Source organism: Phyllostomus discolor, chromosome 7, assembly GCF_004126475.2.
Source record: "Phyllostomus discolor isolate MPI-MPIP mPhyDis1 chromosome 7, mPhyDis1.pri.v3, whole genome shotgun sequence".
NCBI lineage: Eukaryota > Metazoa > Chordata > Mammalia > Chiroptera > Phyllostomidae > Phyllostomus > Phyllostomus discolor.
The window spans coordinates 112,096,174-112,106,178 of NC_040909.2; the positions used below are offsets into that span (position 1 = coordinate 112,096,174).

Genomic DNA, 10,005 nt, shown 5'->3' on the forward strand with positions numbered 1-10,005 from the left:
AGAGAATGTGTATTTCATAGAGTCAGGTAGAGCTAATTATTGCCTAGAATTTGGCCAGCCACATTGCCAAAAATTTCCAGATAATCCTCAGATTCATGTATTCATTTCCAGATGGCTCACACTTCTAAGAGGTGTTAACTCAACACTTTCCAAACTGTCTGTGATGAAGTACCCGTTTTGTTCTGTCCCTAATCCATTTCAGATAGCTTTTGTAAAGCACAGTAAGAGTGAATGACTAGAAAATGAAATAAAATATATACATAATACAAGCCCACTTTAAAAATTAAATTAAAAAAATAAATAAAAATTAAAATTAAATTCAATCGTTATAAACATTATAACGATCGTTATAATCATTATAACTCAGTCAAGTTACAGTAAAGTTTCTAAATGTCCCCTCTCAATTTCTGAACTCATCTTGACGTGCACTGAAAAGAGTCTCAGGCAGCAACGGTCTGCAGACCCTCCAAACAACACTGCCCTAACCAGGCCTTTGGTGAGCAGTTCGCCTCTAGCTCCCTCAGGTGCCCCTGACACTGAACCCGCTGCTGGAACGTGTCCCTGGCATTGAGTCACATCCTCACGTTTGCACTTTCACCCATGGACACTTAAAGTATTATTTGAATGCATCAAAATCTGTGTTTCTTTTCTGTAATTACATCTTAATTTCTACCAATATTCAACATCACTGCTTCTGCTGGTAGCAGGTCAGGTAGCAAAGGAAGTGCATGCAGTCTGCTAGCACCATCTGCTCCGTTCCCTTGTTACACTTTAACCTGAAGGCCTGCACTTCCCTAAGTAAAGGAGCTTCTTCTCCCACTACTGGGTCCACTAGTGCAATGCGGCCAGGCACTGTGTCCCATTAACAACAAACGATCTCGTGAAGCAATGAGGATCTGACAGAGCCTTTATTCTCAAAGCCTTTAATTTTTAAAAAATGGTTTTTTAATGCCTTGATCTGAAGAAGCAGCTCAGTGACTCTAAGTAAGTTTCCACAATCCAGTCACACAAGTCACATTAAAATGAAAGAAGTCTCCATATTCGGGTTTCATATCTTTCAAATGACCAATAAACTGGAGATGGTTAATGGCACAATCAAGAAGAAAATTGAGTTACAATCAATTCCTCCATTACATCATTCCATGAACGTGACTGCAAAATTTGCAACCCAGATTCTTGGCTGAATGATGCAATGGAAGGTAGAAACGTTTCTTCAGAACTGAATACACTCTCAAAACCTGCTTGTTCATGTATTACAGGTGTGCCATCTGTGAAAGTGAAGTCAGCTTTTCCGTTTTTAGTCCAAACTTCTCAAAATTCTTCCTGAAAGGGGGTCAAGCAAAATAGTTCATATGTGTTTGTTAATTATGATAGGTAAATTTTCTTTTGCTTAAAAAGTTATTTTGCTGCACCTTAAAACCAGATAAACTACAATTACTTCACTACTGTAAAAAAAGATATACAAAAAAAGACCTTTACAAACAAGAAAGAGTAAATAAGATAAATACAGACAAAAACCATAGTTCAAAAAGAACATAATACATGCTGTAAGAAAAGTACAATATAAACCATTTTCTCTCAAAGGAGGAAAGACATTATCTGGTAAAAGGGATCAGCAAATGAGGGAAATGGCATTTGAAATGTATTTCAAATAACTTGAAATTCTATAAAAGCAAAACAAGTAAAGATGATCACAGTCAGCTAATGGCAAAAGTAGGAAAACAATCCAAATTTTCACTTCCTTTCATGCTGTTCACATATTAAACCAAAGCCATTCATCTACTGCCCAGTGTGTAACACCAAATTGTCACATTTTAGGTTGGGAATGCTATCATCAGTCAGGAGATGGGCTAGACCATATTTCCACAATTATACCTATTTTTGCTTCTTCCTAATATATTAAAAACTCTTTCACTTCTCCCTCCAAACAAACCAATCACTAGACCAGAGCTCCCACCAGGGCTACAGTGACATGTGGTGGCGTGCAGACCGTGGAATTCAATGGGTCATGTCAAAGTGGAACCCTCTGGCCCCCAAGGCAACCAGGCCCCGCACAGAGGGCCACAGTTCCCGGGGTGGCGATCTTCAGTTGTGAGCAACCTTGTCTGGGACTCCTCAGATCCAACTCCCTCTCCTAGAGATGATGATTTATGAGCCACATCCCACACCCACTGCTCCTCGGTCAGAGACTGAGCACAGCCAGGGAGTTGCTCAAGCCCCTGGACATGGATGTGTTGGCTGGCTGCAGAACATACCACTGCCCCATGGAACCACTGGAGGAGTTTCCACCCGAGGTGTCCAAGAAGACCGGACACAGCCGAAGGTGCTGACAGCTGGGAGGAAAGGGGGAAGCAGGGATCCTGGAAGACTACATACAGACAGTGACCCCAAATCATTGCGTTTACATACATCACATATTTCTGTCTGCTGGCAACTGATGGATCCTTATAGTAGTTTCCAAGCTAGTTATAAGGTCATTGCCTGATATATATATATGTGTCTCAATAAGAGTTTCATCATTATTTTGAAATATTTGATATGAAACATCTTACTGACTTTTAATTCTATTTGTTTATCCTAAGAAATGTTAACATATTTGTCATAAAAAAGGAAGAGCTGTTAAATTTTCATTTTAACTCTTAGAAGTTTGAATTTTAACTCTTAGATGGTTGTAAAAATAATCTAAAAAATTTGAATACCTATTGAATGACACAATTTCTCATCAACAGAGGCTATTCAAGGATTTTAAAAGACCACCATTTAAAAATCCTGATTAGGACTTGCATCAAGTCACCTCATGCATTACATCTGATATTAAATATTATGTATTTATGTCCAGTTCTTAGAAAGCAGCTGCGGAAAGCCACAGTGGCAAACTTATATACATTGAAAATGTCAGCAGCAATAGTAAGAGTCCTTGTCTGAGGCATCGTTTAGCTTCCTTCAGCTGCAGCAGCACAGGAAAGCAAACAGCAGCGCCTTTCCAGGGGGCGCCCCGTAGGCCCCAGCCTCCTCGCTGGGAACTTACAGTGTCTGTAGGGAGAGAAGAGCCGTGCGCACAAGTAACTCAAAGACAAGGAGAGATTTACATTTTGTTTAGAACTGTGTTCATGGAATGAAAAATAATAGTAAAACATCAATAATGATAAACACCAGTTTTTAATTGCTTACTAAAAAAAGTTATGTACATCCAAAAAGGAAATTAAGAAAATTCATATTCAATTAATACAGAACCAAAAAGAATTACTTAACCAAGGATGCAAAGACTTGTATATACTGAAAACTATACAACATTGCTGAAAGAAATCAGAGAAAATAGAAAGAAAGAAATATCATGTTCATGGACTGGAAGACAATATTGTTAAAATGACAATACCACCCAAAACAATCAATCTATAGATATAATACAATCTCTATCAAAATTCCAATGATATTTTATTTTTTGCAGAAATATTAAAAAATACCCTAAATTTCATATGGAATTTCAAGGGACCTTGAATAGCCAAAACAATCTTGAAAAAGAACAACGTTGAAGGACTCATGTACCCTAATTTTAAAACTTACTACAAAATTACAGTAATCAAAACAGTGTGGTACTGGCATAAAAACAGACATCTAGACCATTGGAAGGGAACAGAGAGTCCAAAAATAAACCTACTCATATTCAATCAAATGATTTTCAACAGGAGTGCCAAGCCCATTCAGTGGGGAAAGAATGCCCTTTCAACAAATGGTGCTAGGAAATCTGGATATCCGCATGCAAAAGAATGAAGTTGGACCCTTATCTTACACCATCTATAAAAATTAACTCAGAATGAATCAAAGACCTATGTAAGAACTAAACCTATAAAATACTTAGAAGAAAACAGAAGGATAAGTCATGATCTTGGATTTGGCGATGGATTCTTAGATATGACATCAAAAGCATGAGCAACAAAAGAAAAAATAAATTAGACTTCATGACAATTAAAAACCTTTGTGCATCAAACAACCCTATTAAAGAAGTAAAAAGACAACTTACAGAATGTGAGAAAAAAATTTCAAATCACATACGTGATAAAGGTTAATATCTAGAATATATAAGAAACTATAAACTCAGCAAGAAAAACATAAACCCAAAATTTTAAATGAGCAAAAGACTTAAATAGACACTTCTTCAAAGAAGATACAAATAAGCATATGAAAAGATGCTCGACATCACTAGCAACAAGAGAAACGCAAATCAAAACCACAATGAGATATCACTTCACATCTACTAGGATGGCAAATAACAAGTACTGGTGAGGACGTGGAGAAACTGGAATCCTTGTACATTGCTGGTGGGAATGTGAAATGGTACAGCCTCTTTGGAATACAGTATGACAGGTCCTAAAAAAATTGAATATATAATGTATCATTAAGCAGTCTGTAGTCCACCATTCTTGCTCTGATAGATTATAGAGAGTGTTAAGGTATACTGAAAAATATTTCAGTTTTTATGGAATGTGAAAACAAAAAGGCTGGGATTTAGGAATGTAATGAAGAGAAGCATGTATTTTGTCACTTATTATTTGAATTATTTACAAGAATGATTTATACTCATATATTACTTATATAATTAAAAATGTGAGGGGAGAGAAGAGGGAATTTCAGGGGGGAATGGGTAGGGTTAACAGGAACAAATTTGGAGGACACATGGACAAAAACTAGGGGTGGGGGGTAATGGGGGGAAGGGGGGAGGGTTGGGTGGGTGGGCTGGAATGGGAGTAGGGGGGAGAAAACTGTACTTGAACAATGATTAAAATTTAAAAAAATGACAAAAAAATATACCCCCAAAGAAACTAATAAGAGAACAGAATATACCAAGTTTTTTGTATATACTTTCCTTAGGAAAATTATGAAAAATCAATCATATATGAAGTTAATAAAGACACTAAAGTAGAAAAAGACCAAGAAAGAGGTACTTAAGAAATACAAAATATGGCCCTAACTGGTGTGGCACAGTGGGTTGAGTGCCAGCCTGTGAACCAAACGGTCACTGGTTCAATTCCCAGTCAGGGCACATGCATGGGAGGTCCCCACTAGGGGGCGCATGAGAGGCAACCACACATTGATGTTTCGCTCCATCTTTCCTTCCCTTCCCCTCTCTCTAAAAATAAATAAAATCTTTTTAAAAAAAGAAAGAAAGAAACACAGAATGTATATGCAATGAAGCTTTGCAAACATATAAGTGAAACAAACACTAACTATTATATATTAAAATATCCATCAGCTAAAATTTGTCAGTCATCTAATAGCACATTCATAATAGGCATTGTGCTACACATTATAGAGAATGTTAAGGTATACTGAGACACAGTATCAGCCCTATAGGAGCTCATAATTTTGTTAAGAAATTACAAAATTTAGACATAAAAAGTTAAAATATATACAAGGCTATGTGTTCCTTACAACAAATGATTTACTCTAAATGAGTTATGTTCTCCTTTGAGCATAAAGACCCAGTAAAGGTTAAACTATTTTGCAGTTGTCCACAACAGCCTTGTACTTTTCAGATCCATTGATTGAGAAGATACAATATGAAAAAAGTTCCTATGAATATAGGAGCAATTTATATTAGTGTATAGCCGCTACTAATCATGGAAAACCAAAATAACACCATTTAAATAAAATGGAAGTGTATTTCTCTCATGAAACCATGAGCAGTTCAGGACTGGGACTGTGGATTCCCAAATATTGAGAGGCCAGGCTCCTCTGATCTGGTAAGTGCCCCCCGTCCTCAGGATGCCACTTCTGCCCCGTGACCCATAATGACTGCTTCAGCTATAGGAGCACATCCCTGTTCCAGCCAACAGGGAAAACAAAGAGAGCACACTCTCTCCCTTCATACTCTTACGTGTGTTTGAGTCAGAATGACCCAGCTTCTAATTACAGCTCGACCAGTTACTAGCTGTGCAACCCAGGTGTCAGTTACTTAGTCTTTGTAAACGTCAGCCTTCCAGAGGTAGGACACACAACACTTATGCTTACACTCCCTTGTCAAAATGTGTTTACTTGATCACATTTAGCTGCAAGGGAAGCTAGAACATGCGGTCTTTATTCTGGGGAGCAACATGTCTAGCATGTATTACGGAAATGGGTAGAATGGATTTGGGGGAACAAAAGATCTCTGCCACACACTTTTTTTCCTAAGAACATTAGTGAGAAAAAATATATACTTTTAAACTTTTGAAAAACAGTGGGAAATATATGTGTGTGGAAGACATATGAATTATTATTCTTCAGATAATGTTTGGTGACATTATGAATCCGAGGATCTGGTCACAAACTGGTCTCACCCGCAAGCTGCACGGAGCTCAAAGGCGGTCTGGATGAGTTTAGGTTGGAAAGGTTTCCTGGAGGAGATGAGCTGGGCGGTGAAGAATGTGCACAATTGTGAAATAGATGGAGGGGGGCAACTGAGAGAAACTTGACAGCAAAGGCAGGGAGGCAAGCAGGGTAGTTTGGCTGGAGCAGTAGCATGTGGAAGTACTTTATAAACCCAAAACAGTATGAACATTGTCTTTATCACACAGAGAGTATTGGGAGGTAAGGTGAAAGAAGCCTGAAAAGTTATAGAAAAGCTTGAATACTAAAGGGAGGCTTTTGACATTCTGGCTCTGCCAGTGACCAGATATGTGGCCTCAGGCCAAGTTAAGCTCTGTGACTTGGACTTCCACATCTGTGAAATGTGGGTGATAATAACCATATAATAGAGTTGTTTTGATGTTAAATACTAGCATCTAGTCAGCATTCAAATAAATAGTAGGATTAATAAAAGATGTGAGCAACTGAGTAACATGGTAATTTTTAAAAGACTTTATAGCAATCTGATAGCCAGGGTAGGAGTGATTCGAGAAGGAAAGTCTAAAGTTAGCGCAAAGCAATCTCATCCGGCACAGCTGATGCACAGGGGTTTGCACTTTATACTTCAAGCAAAGAAAAATTGGAGCTGGCAGAAGGAATGTTGGAGGCAGTGATATCAGTTAGTAGCACTGCCAAAGTCTAGGCCCAGGGATGACGGCCTGAAATAAGACAGTAGCTGCGAGGATGGAGAAAAAGATCTGGCCTTGAAAGGAACTTTTGCCGGAGGAGGTGAAGAAAAGGGAAGACAGGTTCTGGCTCGGGTGATTAGATGGCAAGTGGCGCTATTAACCAAAACAAGAAAAAGAGAAAGAAAACAAGAATGGGGGAGGTAACCTCGGGTTAGACTATCAAGGGGATGCAGGGACGTCCAAACGATGAAGATTCGCCATTACACAATGGGTGCAGAGTCCTGACATGGAAGAGGTATCTGGACTAGAGCTGTGTAGATTTGGAAGCCCTGTGAAATAAGGGTAGCTGAGACTATAGCAGAAGAAGAGGAGCTCCCCCAGAGAAAGCCTGTAGAACAGAATCCTGAAGGACAACACTGTCATGGGCAAAGAAGTAGAGAAGCCAGAAAGGAGAGCATAAAAATCAGAGATGGGAGAACTGAGAGACAATGGGATCAAAGCAACCAAGAGAAAGAGGAGTGATTAATAGAGGCTTCAAGCTGTTTGTGAGTTCCCAGACCATTACAAGGAGGTGAAGAGATTAGCAGACTGCTCAAGTGTTCAAGTGTAATGTTGCTGAGGGCTCTTCAGAGTAGTTATGTGAGAGTTGCATGGGAAAGATTAGCTGGCTCCAGAAATGCTGACCGGCTACTGGAATGAAGAAGAGTTCGGGCGGGAAGCAGCCAAAAGAACTTTGCCACTACACAGCTGTATCAAGGCAACGAGAAGGTGGGGGAGTTGTTGGCATCCCCCTGGTGCCTCTGTCTTGGTCTGTCTCTCCTAGTAGTGGACTAAAGTTCTGGAAGGGTAAACGTGGAAAGTGCTAGCAGACGTAGCTTAGCCCTCTCCTCTCAGAACCCTCTAGACTGTGAACTCTTCAAGACGTATCCTCAGCATCGATCACTGCACTGTGAATATAGAAGCCACTCATGCTTGTTGAATAAAAAGCCAAAAGCAAATAAGATAATTGGCCAACAAGAGAAATAAGTGTTGGGAGGACATGAGCAAATAATTCAGAGAAGTAGCTGGAAGTCTTGAAATCCAGTTCAGAAATTAGGCTGTGCTACCTATCTACCTTTTTAACCTTGGGCAAGTTCCTTAAATACACAGTAAGAATTACAGTAAAACCCATCCTAAATATAGCACTCACCTCAGTAACAATGTATATAATGTACCGGGCAAAGTACTTACTTCTACTCAGTTCTCCAGAAGTCTGATGTGAAAAACATTTAGTATACTTTTAAAGGAATTATAACTATAAATTGGCTACTTACTATCAATCAATACCACCAATTAATGTTTACTGCAACCAGGAACTGCACAGCCACATCGCAACAAAACCATGGAGATAAAGCCTATCTTTCTTCATAGGTTTCAGTAAAGGGTTTAGAGAAATTAATTGAGGTCATTTATGTAAAAGAAAGTTTAACAGGGAGTAGCAACCCCCATAAAAATCAATTAGCTTGTTCTTGAAAATGTACCTGTTAAAAGGCTATTAAAAGGTCCTGAACTCAGAACCATTGTTACTAAGCCAAAGTTTCTATTATACTCATTTGGCAAAAAGTAGAAAAGAAAATATACAGCTTTTTTCTACATCTATGATTTGCTATTTGAAACGAAACAAAACAAAACCAGGGTGGGTGGAAGTGGAAGAGGGTGTAAGGGGGATACACAGTAATGAGGGGGAGGAAAATACAATTAAAAAAAAAACTATTTTTAAAATGCCAGAGGAAAAAAAATAGTAGCCTTCTAAATTGTACTTACAAATTCTGCTTCTGTAATAGTTGGTGGCTCTGAAACAAGATAAAATATTACATTATCTCACTCAAATCTGATTTCCTTTTAAAGTAAATGAAATAATTTGAGACAGCACCTAGCCCTGCTTTATATCAGGCAAGCTCAGTAAAACCTTGGCCCTCTGTTCATTTTCTGCACATGGATTGAATTTTAAGTTGGAATTCAAGGTGGAAGTGGGAGGAAAGGCCTCTGGAATCCAGCTTGGTCACTAATTCACTGTGACCCTGGAGTTCACCTTAATAGATAGAGGCCTCCATTATTCCAGCTGCAAAGCAGAGAATTAAGCACGTTAAAATGACACGGTGCCAAGGAGGCAATGTCAGCGCGGGACGCGGTGAGGGGTGGAAATCACAATGAAACGCCGTGGGAGGGCAGGGGGCCGTTTCTCCGAATGTTTGTTAGAGGGGACGCCCGGGCGGGTACGGTAACACCAGAAGCGGGAGCGAGATCGGGTCGGGACGCGGCGTCCTCCGTCCCCCGACCCCGCGCCGCGGGCCCGCCCGCCCCACCTACCGGCGGTGAGCCGCTGCTCCGGCATGCCGCCGCCGCCGTTGCGCTCGCCCCGCGTCCGCGCGGGCCGTCAGGGCCCCATCAGCGAAGGCCGGCGCCGCCCGGAGCCGAGTCTCCCCGGAGCGGCCGCCGACGCGGTGCGGCGCGGGGGGCCGGGGCTGCGCCGGCGGCCGTGGCCCCCGCCTCGCCCGAGTTGCTATGGAGCTTAGACAATGCGGGCGCCGACCGGCGGGCTGCCCCCGGCTGGGCGCCGCGCCCGCCCGAAGCCGGGACCGTCACTAGCTCTTCGGGGCCCCTGGGCCGAGCGAGGGACGCGCGGCCGCCGCAGCCCGTGCTCCTCGCGGCCGAAGGGGAGGCCGCCGCGGCGGGATGGGGGACCACCGCGGGGCCCTGCGGACGGGCGCCGGCACTGGCGTCACTGAGGCGCAGGCCTGTGCTTCCCCCACAACATGCCGTCCGCCCCGTTCGTTAGATTTGATGCCCGGTAGTAAGAAAAGACCCGCTGGCAAGAGGGTGCGGGCCTGGGGACCACACTGGTCCTGAGAAGAGCAGAGGAAGGAAGAGAACAGCTGGGCTCGAGGATTTTCTTCATAGTGATAGAGGACGTTCAACACACATCGGCTGAGCTCATTCCTAGTTGTATGAA

At 41.5% G+C, this 10,005-nt stretch overlaps 1 protein-coding gene across 6 annotated transcripts in view; it reads right to left on the reverse strand.

Annotated features, from left to right (window-relative positions):
• The window catches only part of RGS22 (regulator of G protein signaling 22), a 120,074-nt gene extending 110,524 nt beyond the window's left edge, over positions 1-9,550 (reverse strand). For 3 of the 6 annotated variants that reach the window (XR_004904394.1, XM_036031303.1, XM_036031300.1), the window contains exons 1-2: positions 9,363-9,548; positions 8,817-8,845 (exon numbers count right to left, since the gene is read on the reverse strand). Coding sequence is in view for 4 of the 6 variants with exons in the window: in XM_036031303.1 (XP_035887196.1) it covers positions 8,817-8,845; positions 9,363-9,387 (54 nt within the window). In the remaining 2 variants the exon portion in view is untranslated. Of the gene's footprint in view, positions 1-8,816; positions 8,846-9,362 lie in introns of all 6 variants that reach the window. The other 3 variants (XR_004904395.1, XM_036031301.1, XM_036031302.1) reach the window with 3 other exon arrangements.
• Between the last annotated feature and the right edge of the window lie 455 nt (positions 9,551-10,005).